This window comes from Trachypithecus francoisi, unplaced genomic scaffold (genome assembly GCF_009764315.1).
Source record: "Trachypithecus francoisi isolate TF-2019V2 unplaced genomic scaffold, Tfra_2.0 Lachesis_group18, whole genome shotgun sequence".
Classification (NCBI taxonomy): Eukaryota; Metazoa; Chordata; class Mammalia; order Primates; family Cercopithecidae; genus Trachypithecus; species Trachypithecus francoisi.
In genome coordinates this window covers 3272735-3291915 of record NW_022681463.1, presented here as the reverse complement: position 1 = coordinate 3291915, position 19181 = coordinate 3272735, and the positions used below count along the sequence as shown (strand labels likewise).

At 54.8% G+C, this 19181-nt stretch overlaps 1 protein-coding gene across 1 annotated transcript; it reads left to right on the top strand.

The window, feature by feature from the left end:
• Window positions 1–15089: 15089 nt before the first annotated feature.
• SOX1 (SRY-box transcription factor 1) lies at window positions 15090–18417 on the top strand. The gene has a single exon (XM_033177216.1). It carries the CDS (start codon window positions 15597–15599, stop codon window positions 16767–16769), a length of 1173 nt encoding a protein of 390 aa, XP_033033107.1. The 5' UTR covers window positions 15090–15596; the 3' UTR covers window positions 16770–18417.
• The last annotated feature ends 764 nt before the right edge of the window (window positions 18418–19181 follow it).

Here is a 19181-nt window from a genome sequence, read left to right as displayed (position 1 = left end):
TCAAACCAAAACCAAAACCAAAAACCCTCCACTACAAATGATGATTTCGGAAAGTTATTTCACCCCTGGAATCGCCTGTAATGAGAGCATCATCCTTCTACCTGCATCCTCTTCATCCTTCAAGCTCCCCCACCAGGAGGCCTGACCCTCCCGGGATTGCACAGCTGCACCCCACAAATCAACACTGAAATCCCGGGGTTCCTCCACCACATCCGCAGGGCACATCTGCCCTGAGCAAGTGTTCCCTGCCCCTCCCTCAAAAGACCTAGGCCCAGTTCCACCTCACAGCTAAAATTAGACATCCAGTGCACTGCACACGCCCTGGCAGGGACACTTGCTGGAGTTGACACCTGTCTGAGTCAACCCCCACTTTCCTGAAGGGCACATGCACCTCGGTAGGAGACGAAGGGAAATTCGGTGGGAAAATAGTGAACTTTAGCCGGAAGGTGAAAACACATTTCTTTTCTGCACATTTGGAATTAATGAATCCTATAGACCTGTGGAAACTGCTTTTAAACATCTGATTTTCCACTAAAGTATGATTAAAATAAATGGCGCAGAGAAGCTTTAGTTATTTTTACAACAGAACACCCCCCCCCCCGCCCCCTCCCCGCTGCAGTAGAATATTTGTTCCGTATATTTTTAAGAGGGCTTGGGGGGCATTAAATTATGCTTTGATTGTATTCAATCAATGAAAATATAAGACACAAATAAACATTTTATTTCTTATAAGAAACAAATATTAACTGTGTGTGCATTCATGGGACACACAAATGGTCTCAGGCTGAGCTTATATAGTAAAGCAAATTAAAATTAGTGTTTTGACTTCTATTCATTATAAAGTAGATACCAGCCTAAAGATTCCTAATCAGTTGCAAAATACCTATCATGAAGGAATAGGCAATGCAGAATGAAATCGCTGTCCTCAAGAGAAAGTTCTGAGAATTATTTTAATCTACATAAGGACAAATTTGCCTTCCATCACATTTTGTAGTAAAATCCAAAGTTTCATTTTGGCCTTCCAGCCCCAAGTTTAAGTTCCCAAAATGAAGAGTTGGCATGATGGTTATTCAAAGAAAATTAGAAAAGAAAAGGAGAAGTGTGAGTTAAGCACGAAGTCAAATGCAATCAACGTTGTAAAAATCGAAAAACCAGTGATCTGCTGTGATGTGGGATCAGAGTCATGGGATGCCTCCTGTTCCTATGTACGTTTGGTGTAGGAGTTAGACATCATCATCAAGAGGTGAAAATTTGGGAAGACATTTCAAGGATGACGGAAGCTCTGAGTGAGTGAACAGATATTCTTCGCGCAGAATAATCCCCCGTGGCACTGGTTTGCCGGCAGAGCAGAATGTTTGGGACCTCACCCAGCAGCCACGCGCGGGCATAAATCGTTCTCAGCACGAGAAACACAAAGGCCGCAGGATCCCGCAGGAACCGCAGGGGGCGGGGGTCATTTTTGGACGCTGCCACCCGCAAGAGTTCCAGTCCTTCAGGCGAAAGGGGCAGATCAGGCCTTGGGGAGGACCCTTGCCTGGGAGAGGGAGGGCAGTGCCCCAGGGGCCGCCTCCAGTGCTAAACAAAGAAGACGGTCTTCTGAGCGTCCGCCCTCCACGCCTCGCCGCGCAAGGACCCCGCGCTCCTGGGCCACTTCTCTGGCACACCACGAGGAAAAGCCAATTTCCACCCAGACGGCCGGCTGCGGGCGAAGGGAATAAAGCGCTGGTGCCGCCGCGCTCTGCACTTGGCTCTGGGCCTGGCGGGGGTCTGGCGCGGCCGCAGATACCTGGGTGACCTCGGCCGTGGTTGCCGGCTCTGCTCCCACAACGAGTCTTTTTATTTGTCGCCTCCCCCTTCTCACCACCGAGGCCGCAGGAGAGGCTCGCTGCCGGGGGCCCAGTTCGGTGGACAAGGGGGCAGCGCCCACAGCGAGCCGGCAGGAGGGAGGCGCGGGGCCGCGCTTGGGGCCTGCCGCTGCGCGCCAGCCTGGGCAAAGAGCCGCCACCTTCTGCGGGCGACGCGGGTCAGGACGCAGGACGGCAGTGGGGCTGGAGGCGGCTACTTGGGTCCACACCCCCATGCCCTGCAAGGCTCCTGGGCCCTGCTTCTCCTCTGCCTCGCCGGGAGAGGAGCAGCCTCGGTTTTACAGAATTTCAAGGTAGCGTCTCCGGCGCCCCGGGCGAGGCCACGACGTTTAGGAGCGCTGGCCTTCGCTGCGCTGGGTACCGTGTACACACTGGCTCCGTGCGCGAGACCCCGATGTGGGTTAAAACTCCACTTCACAACCCCCATTGATACGGGTTTGACATCTGTTTGCCAGAGTGTTTTGCACTTAGCCTAACACCCGCTATTAAGTGACAAAATTGTGGCAGCCTGTCAAAGCCAGCTGACTGGCAGCTGCTCCGCTTACAAAAACCATTCAAATATTTGCAGGTTTTGAAGGTTTATGCAGTGTTGTACCCAATCTTTCAGCGACTTAACATGTAAAATATAAGTCAAAGTTTTAAATCTGGATTCCAAAATGTTTCCATTTTCCATACAAAAGGAAAAAGCTTTCAGGGAACCTGCTGGAATGGGTCCAATTCCAACGTATCTCCGCGTTTCCCGCCACGAAATTCCTGCACAAACCCGGTTTTTTAAATATGTCAAGGACCAACTTCCTCTTGTTACCAACATCTTGGAGGACTGAACTAAATTGACTTAAACTCCAAGGGAATACAGTTTCTCAAAAGTAAATTTTTAAAACATCCCCAAGTAAAGAAACGTACCTGTTTAATTTTGCTTTTGACACTTAGACCAACGTCCCTTAGGGGAAAAGCGAGGTTGTTAGGAAGAGTATTCCTAGTCAACATCTGAGCTCTGGCGGCTTCCAAAACACTCACTTCTCCACTCGCACTTCTAAATAGCTTAGTCCGATTAAGAAATAATTTGCAAATGACATAGTGTTTCTCTAGATTAAGATCCATCGAGTGAAGTCATGTGAGGTTTTTGTCTCCAAGATTAGAGCCAGACAGACAAGGATCTCCTGCAAACTGCAGCTGCCGACAATGGAAAAAAAAATTACCCTGCGTTTGTCCGGGGGAGATGTGTGCGTTGGTCCGCACGCCCCGCACCGACACTGAGGGCTGGCACACTCTTACTGTCTTCAACTGTGCTGGACTTGTGTGTCCTTTTTTTTTTTTTTTTTTATGTTAGTAAACATATGTCCTTGGGTGGGAGGGGGTCACAAATCCTCTGGGCAAACGTGGGGTCGTCATTTTCAAAAAAGCAGTGAGTTTACTTGTGATACATTTGTAAGGAGTCCCGAGGGTGGTGGTCTTGAGTCCGAAGTGCTGACAGCTTCACTCAACTGTGGGGAGGAGGCAGAGAGGGAGGGTGGAGACAAGAGATCCAGACCCCGAGGAACAAGTGCGGCTCCAGCCCAGGCGCCTCACAGAACACATTTCCTCCTCCGCCTTCGACTCCGCGTGGGCTAGCCCCGCGCTAGGAAGGGCAGGCAACGCGGTCCTCCCAGGCAAGGCTGGGGCTCTGCCTGCAGAGGGAGTGACAGTGCGCCGCGAGGGTCCGCGCCCCAGGCGGGGGTGGCCGCACCACGCCAGAGCCCCGCACAGCCCCGCGGGCCTCCCCTCCCGCAGTGCGCGCCTGGAACGCGGGGCCGCCTGGCTGAGGGACATTTACCTGGAGAGCTTTGTGTCCAAACACTAATCCTTAGACACTGCTTCGTTCAGCAACTGCCGTTAGTCGTGAGGGCACTAGTGTGGGAATGGGGGAGAATTCAGGAGCCCGTCGCAGAGTAATATTTTAAAAAGGGGGGGGGAAAACCCAAGCTGCCCCCCAGGGGAGGCCTGGCGCGGCGGCGGCCACTGACACGGTGTCCCCGCTGCTAGCCAACAAAGCTGAGGCGCTGTCCGCCGGAGGACAGAGCCTAGTGCGGGGACCGGCGCGGGTGGCCGTGGGGGCGCGGCGCGGAAAGCCTCATGGAAGGACCGGGTGGACACGGGACGGGTCGGGGGGGGGGGTGACATCCTCCCACCCAGGGGTTAGAAAAGGCCCGGGTAGTAATTCCAGGCGAAAATAGGCAGCCCTCTGTGATGATAGAATTGACAACTATTTTTGGGGGGAGACGGGGGTTGGACTCCGAGTCCCTCGGGACGGAGGCGCAGGGGAGCAGGAGGGGTGCCCAGTTCCTGCAGTTGCCTGGGCCGGAATCCCGCAGGCCAGGCCGGAACGCGGGGGCGGGGGCGCGGGCGCGGGCGCGGGAGGGGGACCCGCAGCGGGAGGCGAGAGCGAGCGAATGGGGAGAGGAGCGAGGAGCAGGAGGGGACGCAGGGGAGAGGGGACTGGGGAGCGGCGAGAGGAGGACGGGAGACGCGGCTCCACCTCCCAGCTCAAAACGGCGTCCCAGCTGCTCGCAAACCAACTGCTCGATTCTATTCACTGTCGAGTAGGAACAAAAAAGTGGCTATTTATTAGAATACTTGTTTGGTATTGTTCCGCGCCACACAAAAGGCGTTTCATTATGTGGAGGGATCTCCTTTTTCCAGAGAGAAACAATAACTTGAAATTGTCTTTAAAGTCTTTTCTATCAATAATAAATTTCATTTTCTTGTCTCTCTCGCCTGCAGTGTGTGTGTGCGCGCGCGCGAGGCGAGGAGAGAGGCGCGTGTGCGAGTGAGTGTGCTAGCGGGGGTGCGCGTGTGAGTGTGCGCGTGTGTGTGCGTGCGCGTGGCACCGGCGCCCGCGACTACGGGGCTGGCGCTGCCGGAGCCGGGCCGGACCAGGGTCCGAGATCTGCGGCGCTCTGGGCACGCTGGCCACCCGGTCCGGAATGAGTCGGGGCTCCGGGAGGTGCCCGTGGGCAGAGCGTTAGGGGCGCGGCCGTGCCGGACCCGCCCTGGGGACCCGCTGGAGCTGGAGGAGGAACTAACTGTAAGTGTGTCTCGAACTTGCGCGGGGGCTTCAGCCTGCCCGGGGCTGGGGAGCCGGGCGGTAAAGGCTCTCGGGAGAGGGGCGCGGTGTCTCCACGGTGACTTTCCATGAAGGAGGATGGGGAGTCTCTGCAGCTTTGGGGCCCCGGGAAAGAACAGGTGGGTAGATGTTGTGGCCACGGCTAGCGGACTCGCCGCGGGGCAGATTTGTCATTTTCTTATCTGTGCGTTCACTCCTCCCCCGATCCTCGGCTTTTTGGATTGGCCGCCGCCCAATGGACCCAGACTGTTTCTCTCTGGGTCGCCATTTTTGGGGAGGGGGGAGGGAGGTCGAGCCTGTGGATTTGGGGGAGAGGTTCGCGTCCGCCACAGCTCCGCGCCCCCTCCCCGCCCCTCGCGGCTCCCCCACCCTCGCGTTCGGCAGCCCCAGGCTGCGCTCTCCGCGGTGCACAACCGGCCGCGCCGAGAACTAAATCCGCGGGCTGAAATTACGTTTTAAAAATTAACATGTTGAAGCGTGTGCCATTTAGTGAGAGGTGTTTTTTAACTGTGACTGACCGACGGGCTTGACTGTATTAATTCTGCTACTGAAAAGAAAAAAATCAATGAGCCTCAAGCCTTGGACTCGCAGAACTCCCGGTGCCTTTCCGGGAGCCCCATCTGCGCGGCCCACGCCTCAGTCCCGTCGCCCCAAGGTGGGATCCTAGCGCCCAAGGGAGGGCGCCCCAAGGCCTTCCTGGGAGGATTGAACCCGGCGCGGGCGCACAGTTCCGTGCGCGCGTCCTCCCTCCTCCAGCGAAATCGTACCCGCTTTGCCTCCTCTTGCAGCACCGCGCGTGCCTAGGTTCTCCATCTGCGCAGCCGGGAGTCTCCCCAACTAGTGCCGCGGAGCCTCCAGCTTCCGACCCCTCTTTCCGCGGGTTTGCGCCTCCTGTGGAGAGGAAAGGTCAAGAAGTTTCAAAGGTGGAATGCATTTTCGGCGGGGGCTGGTGCTGGAGTCAATGGGCAGGGCGGGGCAGGCCTGGCAGTCATCGACCGGAGCAGGGACCCGGCTGGCCGCCTCCCCTTGCAGGAAACAGGTGTTTGAACGCGATAGCGGCCGCCAGTCAACTAACGCATTAAGCGCTGGCTTTATAACATCGATTTCCTGGTGTGCGGTGGGGCCTGCGTTCTGGAAGCTCCTTTGTGAAAGGCGGGGTTTGGGGGAATTGCCCTGATGGTACCCCAGTTGGCGCAGAAGGTCCCCAAAAGCCCCCTGTCACTGCAGCGTCGGACAACGGGGCTGCCCAGGCGGCTGGGAGGGCAGCTTTTCCCCCCCGCTGGGGTGAAAAGAGGAGCCCTGCTCTGTTCCCCACCCAGGACAATGGTCTTGTTACCCCGGCCTCCTTCCCTGCACTTAGGGCCTGGCATGCAGAGAACGCCCGCAGCAGAGAGGGAGGCCTCCAACACCTGGCAGGTGTCTCCTGAGGAGCTCCGTGTGGTTTGGAAGGGTGGTTAAACCGGGATCCAGGAGGAAAGCAATTCCATCCCTACCCACATCCCTTGGGCCCTACCAGGCTTCCTCCCTGGCTAGCACCTCTCCTGGATGGCAGGCCCGGTGGCAGGGCTGGAGCAGGCAGGCACACAGGAGATGTCATGCCTACCTGTGAGGATGAACAGAGAGCCTTCAGATGGCCTAGTGCTGGGATCTTGTTATCACTGTCATGGGAGCAGATGGAGCCGTGTGGGGAGGCTGCCACAGAGGCAGAGGGAAAGGGGTTGGGATGGAAGGCAGGAGGCTGGCACCTGGGCACCTGGACTTGCTGGTCCTAGTCTCCCTCCCGGCAAGGAAGGGGAGGCCCCGGGAACCTTGCCCTGGCTGTGCTGGGTCTGAGGGAAGAGGCTCCAAGTGGCAGAACTTCCTGTGCCTACCTGCCTGATGGCAGAGGATACACCACCTGAGAAGGCAGGCTGTAACCAGCCTCTACTCCAGAAGCAAATCCGCCTGTGTGTTCTGAGCGTTGAGCATAATTGTAAATAGCTGAAAATAATGAAAATGCATAGAACCCCTACTCTGAAACCCACGACCTCCTCCACTCCTGCCTGATAGGGTCCTTTGTCTGGGTGGGGCTCCTCCACTCCCCAGAGCCATGGGAGACGATCCAGGAGGAGCCAGTTCATAAAGGGACAGGTGGCCCCTGGGGAGCCAGAGTGGCATGTTTCTGCTGGCAAGAAGAGGTGCAAATATCCCTTTAGCTGGTTTAGCAGAAAACTCACCTATGTTTGCCCACTTTTTCTCACTGCCCCTAAGTTGAGATTTAGGGTCAAGCACCATCTAAAACAGGGTTCTTTCTCTGCCTGATCTGCCAAACCTCCCTCTACCTCATTTAGGTGGCTCTCTCTCCCCAAAGCTAGTGTCCCGTCCTGTGGGGTATCCGATCCTTTCAGGGTCAGCACAGGCCATTCCTGTTCCCCCTGTCCGAAGGATGCTGCCCTGTATCATATAAAGGTGCTTTCCAAAGAGGCCCTGTACCCAGGATCACAGGCCTTCACCCAACCTGAGGGAAATCTGATTTCTGCTCACAGGACAGCTGGTTTCTGTCTCTTCGAGGTAAGATAAATGGCATTCAAATGGGGCCAAGAGGCCCTCTATTAGCTCAGCGTGCAGGGCACTGGTGCTGCATTAAAGCCCCATCCCACAGCCTGAAGATTTAAACAGAACCACTTTCCCCATTTGCTGTTTTCTGAAGTAAGCCACCCATGTGACTGAAAGGGCTTGAAATTGTGTCAAAGTGATGTTTTAATCTCATTGAAAAGTGTATTAAAGGACAAGATGTAATTTATGTGAGATGCTTCGATGAAAGCAGAGATTGGAGTGGATGGTCCTTTCACTCGTGTGAACCTCGTGTCATGTTTATATTGCAGCCTGTGTAGCTAATCTAATTTGCAATAACAGGGATGGCCTGTAAGAAAAAGCATCTCTGATTTCACTTTATTTCTTTTCATATAGAAATTCCCTGTGACTTGTCTCCTCTTGTGAGGGATGCCTTTTCCATGTGAGGGCTAATGAGAGAGGATGGAGGAAAGGCCTGTTGACTCATAGCTGCTGCCCTGGCTTGCAAGCAGCTCCTGGTCACTGGCTCACTGAGACTAAGCTGGTCGTGGCACTGGCCTGAAACACTGTTTTTGATCCCGCAGAGTGAACACGACAGCAGCCCTAGAATGTCAAATCCCACCTGCTCCTCCACACTCTGGGAAGCAGGGGTGGGGGTGTCTGTTACAGGCCAGACCGGTTTGTTTCTCCGCAGAATTTCGGCTTTCCTGGTTTAATCACATGTCCTGCACTCTTGGACATTTATAATCGGCACTTTTTAATGGGAGTGGTTATGCAGCTGTCCCAGATTCAGCAAAGTCTCACCTTGTACCAGCTCTTGACGCTATTACAGAAACAAAACACACCCAGCGCTCAGAGAAGGCACTTCGTGTGTTCAGGATGGCATCGAACACAAGCATTCTCCGTCAATAAAAAACGACATGCGTTAGAAAATTACAACTTTGGTACAACGTAAAAAGGTGTATTCAAACCGTTAATTACGGGGGTTTGTGTAAATGAAACTTTAGCAGTGACCCATTTAATTTTCCCGTAATTACTGACAAAATAAGACAAGGCTGAATCACAATACGGTATGTTTATCTTGAAGGAGAATATTGCGCTGACGTGGTTAAACCAAAGAGTAAGAGCAAAAATTTAAAAGGGAGGTGCGTAAGTATAAAAAGTGCACAGAAATCACACCCTGAAACCATCTGGGTTTAAACCGCGGAAGACGGGGCTTAGGCGGCTTCTCTAAAGAACCCGACCAAATTTGAAAGGCGCAGGCATTTTTTCCTCAAAATCCGAGGCTCGAGAACCATCTCCTCTGGCAGGGTCCAGTCTCAGCTCCGCCTCTTGCCTCTTCACCCACTTGGGCATAACTTTTGCGGGTCCTAGAAATCTGGGCAGCAGAAGAGGGAGGGGAACGCTCCCAGCCGGCAGCCGCACTGGGCGTGCACCTGCCACGCGAAGCCAGAGGTTGGACGACGCCGCCGGCCAGGTGCGGCTCCCGGGGGACCCCGAAACCGCCTGTGGCTCAGGCCCTACTTGGCAAGACGAGATGGGGGAATGAGAGGAGGGGTGACTTGCTCCCTCGCACAATAGACTTCCCGCAGGCGAGTGTGAACGGCCTTTTGCTTCCTCCTTCTTTTCCAGGACCCTTAGCGGCAGGAGGGGAAGGGAAGCGGCCGGAAGGTTTAAATTGCCAATTTCCTGATGCAGCCACAGGCCCAGCAGCGGCTCAGCCTAGGCCACCGGGTCCAGGCCTCTGGGCAATAGGCCCGGCGCCCCCTCGAAGCACCCTTTCCCGCCGACCCCGCAATCCTCACTGTGAGGTCGAGAATGTGGGCAGCCTGGGGTGCCCAGAGGCGCCGGGCGCTCGGCGCATCTGCCGCGCCTACAGCTCTGGGGACCGACTAGGGCTGCCCTCAGCCAGGCGCGCTGTGCCCGTTTGGGTGGCCCTCTGACCTGGCTAGGGGTGGAAGCCCAGGTAGAGCTCGTGTCTTTAAGAGCCACCCGACAGAACTGCGCGCTACATCTGCGCCAGCTGGGCTGGGTGGGAACAGCCTGTGCGAGGGCGTACAGGGCAGGTAGGTAAATACTCTGCTCCCGTTGGGCTGGGTGGGAAATACTCCCGTGCCGGAGCGTACAGGGCAGGTAGGCCCAGCCGAGAGTCTTCTCGGAAAGTTTCCCACAAAAGAAGGGCTGGGCAGGCCGAGCGGCAGGAAAAGCCAGTGCTCGGCGGCAAGGCCCGAGAGGCCTGGCACCCGGCGGCCTCCCAGCTTTGCTCGGGTCTCCCACCGCCTCTCTCCAGGGCCGCCAGTAGCTCCGTGGGGCGGAGGGCGCAATGCCCCGCTCTGGTTCCAGCCTTTTTCCTCCCCTTGTCTCCTCATTCATTCATAAACCTGGTGGCTACAGACGCAGCTTGAATATTGACGTCTCTCCCCCAACTGCTCTGCCGTTAACCCAATTACAGAATTCATCAAGAACTGTGTTGAATTATCTCTTTCCATACAGTATCAGCATTAGCCTAATTAAAAGCTATAATGTCTGATATAATGATTAAATCGTTAGCTCTGCTGTAGGGAAGCAATATTTTGTTTTCCCTTCAATTAGAAGCTGATTGAGGTTTTCAGAGCAGGTCAGCTGTGAAATTTGAATTATATGTGTGAGTACTGCTCACAGGGTGAGCCCCTACTCCAAAGCTCCCAGAGCTTCTCCAAATGCTTTCACCCAGAGAGCTCGGAGGCACACAGTACGCGCGCGTGCGCACGCGCGCGCACACACACACACACACACACACACACACACAGTTGTTTGCTCTTAGATTGTAAATGTGCGACTCTCCACACGAATCGCCCGAAAGAAAGCCTGGGTCGCTTTTGAGGAGAAGGAGTTTCTTGACCCTTCCCCGCAAACGCTACAGGAACAGCCTCCAAACCAGGACGCCTAGTCAGGCAAAGGAGAGAGCGGTGTACCGGCACGCTGAGAGCGCATGGAGAGGTCTGCTCTGCTGCTATCCCTGATGGCTAGGGCTCTCTTTCCGTTCTCCTTCCACACACATCTTTTCCCTGGGCTGTTATTATTATTTTTTTCCTTCCTTCAAAACCAAACCAAACCACCACCAACAAAAACTTCTGTGCTACTTTGGCTTCTCCGGCTTTGTTTGGGAACAGTGGAACCAAGTTAGCCCGGGCCAGGGCGCAGATGATGGACTCAGGGCGCCCAGGGACCCGAAAGAGAGGAGCACTCCTCAAGAGCCCCCTGGCCATCACCCGTGCGCCCTGGAGCATCATCACCCAAAAGCGCGCTCCAGGCCCTCAAACAAGGCCTCTGACTGCCAGAGTGGGTGAGGGACGCAGAGGCAGCAGAGAGCGGAGGGACCCGGTGTCTCGGCGAGGGCGGCGGCGGCCAGCAGACGGCGATCGAGGCGCGCGCCACGGCACGGCCAGAGCAGATACGCCGCGGGGTCTCAGGCCGGAGCCGCGCGGCCGGGCCCGATGCCTCTTCGCCCGCCGTGGCTCCGCGCGGAAGAAAAACCGGCCTTCTCCGCCCGCCCTCTCGCTGCGGTGTCCCCAGCACCCCCGCCCCGCCCCCGCGGTCCCCACCATCGCGCTCCCCTCCCTCCTCGCCCTCACTCCGCGCCTCCTGTTGGCAGAGATGGCCTCGAAGGCCTCTTCCAACTTGAATGGCTCTTTCTTCTCTCTCCCGCGCTTTCTTTGCTGCCTTCTCCTCCTCTCCTTCTGACTACTCTTTTCTCTTTCAAAAGCTCCGCCTGGAAACTGGCGGCTTCCTCTTCATCTGCCTCCTTTAACTGTGGCCTAGGCCCTCTGGGGCGACACCAGAGCGCGGAAGCCTGAGCTCCTCAGAGATCGGGGGAGGCACCTACACGTGGCCTCAATCCTCCACCTGGCCCCAGAAGCCACAGGAGCTGAACCCAGGAGGGCAACCGGTTGTGGAGCGGCCACGTGTCCCTGGAGGGTGTCAGCAGGACAGGTCGACTTCACCAGGACCACGAAAGACAGGGCAGAGTTTCTGTCTTCTTCCACTGTCCTGCAGAACTCCTAGCTTGTCCATCGTGCTCCTTGCTTGGGACTCGGGGCTGACACTGGGCACAGAAAATCCATGTCTAGATGCCTCAAAGCTCCCTTTCATGCTGGGGGAGGGGGCAGGGAGGGGGGACAAAAGCTAAAAGTGCTAATTACTCCATACAGACAGTTTAAGCTAATGGTGTTAAAGTCCAGCACTCAATTTATTTGAAAGTTGAGGGTTCTTGCATAATGGCTTAATCTATCGCATACATACAGGCATATATGTGTGCGTGTAATTTCTAATGATGGCTTGGTTCCGGATTGTCTTTGAAGATGATGACCACAGGTTACAAACAACAATAGAAAGTGTCTTTATCCACATTTCTAAGTTGATCTTCGCTTTGGCATTTTGAGCAAAGAGGCACAATGAAGTTTCTGAGTTGCCAAAAAGCAAGTTTGGTCAATCAACAGTGAGAGTAACCCTGTGCCTGGGGGTCTAGACTTCCTATGACATTACTTGGGAATAGGGAAGTCAGTGTGTTCAAATCTCCAGGAGTCCAGGCTTTGGGAAAGTACTGGGCTTGAAGGAGGTCCCTGCCAATCTGGCTGGAGGTGGAAAGGAGAAGGAGGTGCTTTTCAAACTGATTTTGGATTGTCTTCTCTTTTTAAAGAGTCACTGAGGAAAGAGGTTAGAAGAAGCAAGAAATTGAGGCTTCCAGAAGCCATTGATCACCAGCAGGAGTTAATATGATGCTCGTCAATCCTCATGCCAGGAACGAAGGCACAGAGGTCTAGCATGCAGTGCCCTGTGCTGCCTAATTGGCACTGTCTGCTGCTGCCAATCATTTATTGCTTGGCAACAAGTTACACCTGCAGCTTTGGTTTAGTACTTATGCAGGTGGTCACACATAGTGCGTGCAGCCGCTTGGGTCTAGGGAACATCTCGTCACTAAGAGGGCTTATGGAGAGCAGCCTGAACGTTGAGCACTAGTGTGATCTCATACGATGCTAAACCATTTTCCTCCTATTTAGATGCTCTGAAAAACAAGGGTAATGTCGTATTTGGAAACAATTTTCTGGACTATGGTAGAAAAAAACTAGACCATTTCAAAGTCAGCTATCCAAGTTCCCCAAAGCATAAAGCATTCCTGCAAAGCACACTGGAGTGCAGGGTGTTTATAAAATAAATTGCTCCATTGATATGGAAAATAATGTGCCAAGCCTGATTCATACAAAGCATTTTCAGGGAGTCTTAAGCTATTTAGTTTAAACTCTAAATTGAAAAGCAGAGGAAAGAAATCTTTCAACTGCTAAGTGGATAATATAGTTCATAATTTGTAAACCATTTCCTTTATTTCAGTCTTGCTGACTTTCCATAACACACTGGATCTCACTGCACACCCATTGCCTCCTAAATTATCAAAGAAAAAAATGGGGCTATAGCACTCCCAAACAATATTCTTGCTCCTTTTTTGTTCATTCACAATGTAACTGATATTTGTAGGTAGTGCATGGAACAAATGAAAAGATTTAACAAACTCGACTGGTGAAATAAGAAGGTAGTTGGAAACCCAGTTTATAACCTAGATATTTAGTGAAAAAATAAAAATGAAATGATGTTCTCTTTCTAATATAATTATATATTATTTGATGAATTTACTATTAAATGCTGAATGGCCTGGAATGAAAGCAGTTTAATTTGCAGAGGGATCAATTTGCTGTTGCACTTCACACTGTAGCAACCCTGCAATAATAAAACAAACCCTACAGTAATAATCATAGCAATTGAGAGGAAATAAAGCATTATTCTTTTACCTTGGACAAGCAACAGGGTCAAGAAATTCACAACCTCAGAATTTTTTTTCAAGAGGAAAAAAAAGGTGTCACGTGTTCGCTGCCCCACAGACTCAAACATCTTATTACTCCTATTACCGTTATCATCATCCTTACTGAATATTCCTACTACAAGACAGGCAGACACGTGACATGCGGTGAAGGTTCTACTTTACCAATCTCCATAAGCACTCTCATCTCAGGATGCCTCGGTGAGGACAGAGGAGGAATACTTGGGCTCAAAAGAAGTCTTTGGACCACTTTCAGATCAGTCTGGTGGAAACGGTAGTGCGAGCGCTATGATACTTGAAACTGAGTTTGAAAATCTCTTTCACGTTCCCAAATCAAAGCCACTTTGAGGTTTAAGAATGATAACCACAGGTGAATGCCTTACTCTTTCCACGAGCCAGGCCTTTCCTTTGCATGATGCAGACCGGTGACTGTGACCTGGTCCTGAGGCCCCGCCTTTCATTCGGTTTAGATGGTCCCGCGCAGTTCACGCAGTTTTCTCGGTTCTTAGGCAACCAGCTCGTGGGAGATTCACTCCAGAAAAGCCTGGGCTAGATCATTATTTTGCGATTCAACAAACTTTTTCAACTGTTGTTCAGGAACTAGATTCCAGATAGATCTTGTTGTGTTCGGCCTTCCTAGAAATTCCTTTTCCAGAGGAAGAAGATCCGGGTTGGGAAGAGTGCGTGACTATGGTCCCGGCCTCATTAAAAGACTCCTCCCCCCAAAAGTTTAGGGCTCATACTAAACGAAGCAATGGAGCCATGCCCACACAAATACGCCCCCTTCACCCGAATTGTGGGGCCTGGACTGCGAAGGCCTTTGCTGCGAGAGCGGGCACTGGCGAACTTCAGTGCACACCGCGGCCAAGAGCCGATGCGGGGCGGGGGGTGGCTGAGCCGCCTGATCCTTGCAGAAGAACCTGCAGGGGCCCTGGGAGGGTCTCCCCTGCGTCCAAGGGAGCGCCCCTCCTTTTCAGCACTCGGGTGAACTGAGGGCGACGTGCCAGCCCCGCACTCAACTTTCCCCTTCCCTGCAGGCACAGAGTTGGCCGGCGGGGCCAGAGGAGGCGCTGGGTCTCCACTGCGCCTGTTTAAACCTGGCCCGGGGCTGCGTTTCCTCCCCCATCCCCGACGATCCTTTCTTAGTCTTTGCTTTTCAACCCAATCGTTAATCACTCGAAGCGCGCGGGCGAGGAGGGCGAGCTCGGGGTTCGCCGCCGCCGCCGCTGCAGCCGCGCGCGCGCTCAGGAAGCGGTGTGGCTGTCACCCCCTCCCGGGCTTCCTCCCCCCTCCTTCCTGCTTTGCTCCCCCTCCTTCCTCCCCTCCTCCCCGCTCCGCCGCCCGCGCCCAGTGTATCTACTCCCTCCCCACGTCACTCGCCAGCGCGCCATGCAAATCACCGCCGCCGCCGGCTCCCATTGGCCACGGCGCGCTCATTTAATGGCAGCCCGGGCCCGGCGTATGGCTGCTGGGCCCCGCGCGCCGCCGGCCCCGCGTGCGCCTCCGCTCCGAGCGCACGGCCCCGGGCAGGCAGCGGGCAGCCCATCCCGGGCTCGGTGGCCCCGGCTCTCCGGCCCTCTCCGCGAGCCCGCGCTCCTCCTGCTGTCCCCGGGCCCCTCCCTGGCTGCACCGTAATCGCCCCCTCCGGGCCCCCCTGCGCCTCCTCCCCCCCCCGCACCGGCGCCTGGCTCCCCCCCGGGCACCTGGGACCAGCACATGCCCAGCGCACGCGGCGCACCGCCCTGCTAGAAGTTGCAGCCCCCGAGTTGGAGGCCGCTGAGGACCGAGCGCAGGAGGAAGGAGACAGCGCACGGCGGCGGCCGGCGAGGAGGAGACAGCACACCCCGGGCCGGGCCCAGCGCACTGCTCCCGGCCCCAAAAGCGGAGCCGCAACTTGGCCACGACTGCACCTGTTTGCACCGCTCCGCCGAGGGCGCCCGGGCTGCGGTGGCGGCGAAGACGGCGACCCGGACCGTCAGCCTCTTTGGCAAGTGATTTGTGCATCAGGAGAAACTTTCCACCTGCGAGCCGAACCGGCGCCGAGTGCGTGTGTTTCTGCCTCTTTTTGTTGTCGTTGCCTCCACCCCTTCCCATTCTTCTCTCCGCTAGGACACCCCCACCCCCGACTTGCTCCGTCTGAACTCCTCTCCGTCTCCCCCCAACCCCGACCGTCTATGCTCCAGGCCCTCTCCTCGCGGTGCCGGTGAACCCGCCAGCCGCCCCGATGTACAGCATGATGATGGAGACCGACCTGCACTCGCCCGGCGGCGCCCAGGCCCCCACGAACCTCTCGGGCCCCGCCGGGGCGGGCAGCGGCGGCGGCGGGGGCGGAGGCGGGGGCGGCGGCGGCGGGGGCGCCAAGGCCAACCAGGATCGGGTCAAGCGGCCCATGAATGCCTTCATGGTGTGGTCCCGCGGGCAGCGGCGCAAGATGGCCCAGGAGAACCCCAAGATGCACAACTCGGAGATCAGCAAGCGCCTAGGGGCCGAGTGGAAGGTCATGTCCGAGGCCGAGAAGCGGCCGTTCATCGACGAGGCCAAGCGGCTGCGGGCGCTGCACATGAAGGAGCACCCGGATTACAAGTACCGGCCGCGCCGCAAGACCAAGACGCTGCTCAAGAAGGACAAGTACTCGTTGGCCGGCGGGCTCCTGGCGGCCGGCGCGGGCGGCGGGGGCGCGGCCGTGGCCATGGGCGTGGGCGTGGGCGCGGCGACCGTGGGCCAGCGCCTGGAGAGCCCGGGCGGCGCGGCGGGCGGCGGCTACGCGCACGTCAACGGCTGGGCCAACGGCGCCTACCCCGGCTCGGTGGCGGCGGCGGCGGCGGCCGCGGCCATGATGCAGGAGGCGCAGCTGGCCTACGGGCAGCACCCGGGCGCCGGCGGCGCGCACCCGCACGCGCACCCCGCGCACCCGCACCCGCACCACCCGCACGCGCACCCGCACAACCCGCAGCCCATGCACCGCTACGACATGGGCGCGCTGCAGTACAGCCCCATTTCCAACTCGCAGGGCTACATGAGCGCGTCGCCCTCGGGCTACGGCGGCCTCCCCTACGGCGCCGCGGCCGCCGCCGCCGCCGCTGCGGGCGGGGCGCACCAGAACTCGGCCGTGGCGGCGGCGGCGGCGGCGGCGGCCGCGTCGTCGGGCGCCCTGGGCGCACTGGGCTCTCTGGTCAAATCGGAGCCTAGCGGTAGCCCGCCCGCCCCGGCGCACTCGCGGGCACCGTGCCCCGGGGACCTGCGCGAGATGATCAGCATGTACTTGCCCGCCGGCGAGGGGGGCGACCCGGCGGCGGCAGCGGCGGCCGCAGCGCAGAGCCGGCTGCACTCGCTGCCGCAGCACTACCAGGGCGCGGGCGCGGGCGTGAATGGTACGGTGCCCCTGACGCACATCTAGCGCCTTCGGGACGCCGGGGACTCTTGCGGCGGCGACCCAAGAGCTTGTGGCCTGCGCCCGGCTCCCGGCCCGCCCCGGCGCGGCCTGGCTTTTGTACAGACGTTTCCATGTTCTTGTCAAAAGGAAAACACTGGAGACGAACGCCGGGTGACGCGTGTCCCCTACTCACGTTCCCCGGAGCCCCTGGCGACCGCCGGGCCCTGACACCAGACTTGCGTTTTAGACTGAACTTCGGTGTTTTCTTGAGACTTTTTGTACAGTATTTATCACCTACGGAGGAGGCGGAAAGCGTTTTCTTTGCTCGAGGGGACAAAAAAGTCAAAACGAGGCGAGAGGCAAAGCTCACTTTTGTATACCGGCCGGCGCGCTCACTTTCCCCTGCGTTGCTTCCGGACGGCGCCGACCGCCCAAGCCCAAGTGACGCGGAGCTCGTCGCGTTTGTTATAAATGTAGTAAGGCAGGTCCAAGCACTTACAAGTTTTTTGTAGTTGTTACCGCTCTTTTGGGTTGGTTGGTTAATTTATACAAAGAGAGTACCACCACCACCCCCTCCTTCAGACGGCGGAGTTATATTCTGGGTTTTGTAAAACTTTCTGTATCTGAGCATTTCCATTTTTTTTTTTTTGATTTTGTATTATTTCTTGTAAATGCATTATGAAAATTTTATTTTCGGCGTTGTAATGCGGGGAGGAGAATTCAGATTATGTATATAGTTTCCTAAAAAGCCTTTCTTCTTAAAACGAAAAAAGACCCCCCACCCAAAATGTTTTGAGTAAACCAATTTAAGAGACAGAGCCCATTTTCCCCATACATTTGAAACATGCTATTTTTATGTGCATGTTTTATGAGTTCAAAATTCAATGAGGAAATCTGAAAGGGAAATTATGTGTATGAACTAAAAGTAAGGGAACCCCGGGGAATGGGAGGACAGGATTTTCAAGGAAACTTTTTCAATGGAAGAGAAGGAAGTTAAAACCTATAGGTTATTTTGTAGAGCTGAAGTGTTAATACGGGCCGAGAAATAAAAGTATCTTTTGCTCTGGCTGTTTCACTGCGGGCGGCTGGGACTGCTGAGCTACCTTGCTGCAAGCGGGACGCCTTCCACTTGGCTGGGCGTCTGCGCCACTTTGGTCCAGAGGAGGGAGGAGGAAGAGAAGACCCCAGTGGCGGGACCCGGGACCAGGCCATGGATGAGGGACAAAGACCAGGGCAGGTCACGGGTTTCCCAATTCCCCAGCAATTAAGATTTCGAGCAGAATTTATCTAAATGTGTTTCGAGGAAACACAATCGCTGAACCAAAACGTACTGCGGCCGAGCCCCCTCCGTCCATCCTCTGCCCCTCCCTCTGGTTTCTTTCTCTTGGGAAAACGGGCAAAATAATTGTGCTGGATTCTCACACAGAGAAATATCGACCATCACACTCCCCCGCGTGAACTGGGATGCAAATTGCTAACCGATGTGAACGCAAAATGCCTATTCATTATTCCTGACGAGATCTTGAGGTTGTTTGATGCTTTAAATTTTTTAATTATATTATTTTCTAGGTGTTTATTGGTACATTGCAGTTTTTTTTCTGAAATTTAAAGTTTTCTGTAAAACTTTGTCTTCAAGTAATCTGACAGCATTAAATATTACATTTAAAAATTATACTGTAGCAAATACATTTAAAAATTAATCACATTAAGATGAAATTATATTTTTAGAAAAAAAAAAAAACACTTTAAATCCAGATGGAAATACGTTGATTTCAGCAGCCTTAGGCTTCCCCCTCATTTTCTCAACACCTTTCCTTGTCCTGGAGTGAGTATGGACTGTCCGTCCAAAAGTGAGCCTATACTATAAGTTTAATGAGAACCGAATTCAGCCTGCATTCGAGAATAGCTTTAAGTATAATGTTAATCTGACTATTGACATGTGTAATTTTGGGGAGTCATTTTGATAATTTTGCTTAAACCACTCATTCGTTAAAGTGATTACAAAAAAGTTCAAGAATGATGTCCACTGCTTTCTAACAAGATAATAAAATCCCCCTCTTTCCTTTTTCTTTATTTTTATTTCTTTTGACTATTTGATCCTTTATGAAGCAGTTGTTTCTGGAAGTGTCTGTGTGCCCATGGATGGCTGAGCACCACTACGACTTAGTCTGGGATAAGGGCCTACCCAAGCCCCTCCGGGAGATGATTTGGGAAATTCTATAATACTTGTTCTGTTAACTCACTGGGACCTTGAGGGCCCAATGGGACTTTGAGGGTTTTCTCTGAAATATGTAGACTTAAAGGACTCTCTCTGAGGTTCTTTGACTGACGTCCACTCTCAGTCTGGCCCCTGTGCTCCCCTGTGTGTCCCCTGGAGTTTCTGTGTCCAATTATTGGCATGTAGGTCTTGGCTCAAGATTAGGATATGGGCTCCAC

Excerpts from the sequence above, each read along its gene's own strand:
- SOX1 (XM_033177216.1), top strand. The coding sequence starts at position 15,597 with ATGTACAGCATGATGATGGAGACCGACCTGCACTCGCCCGGCGGCGCC.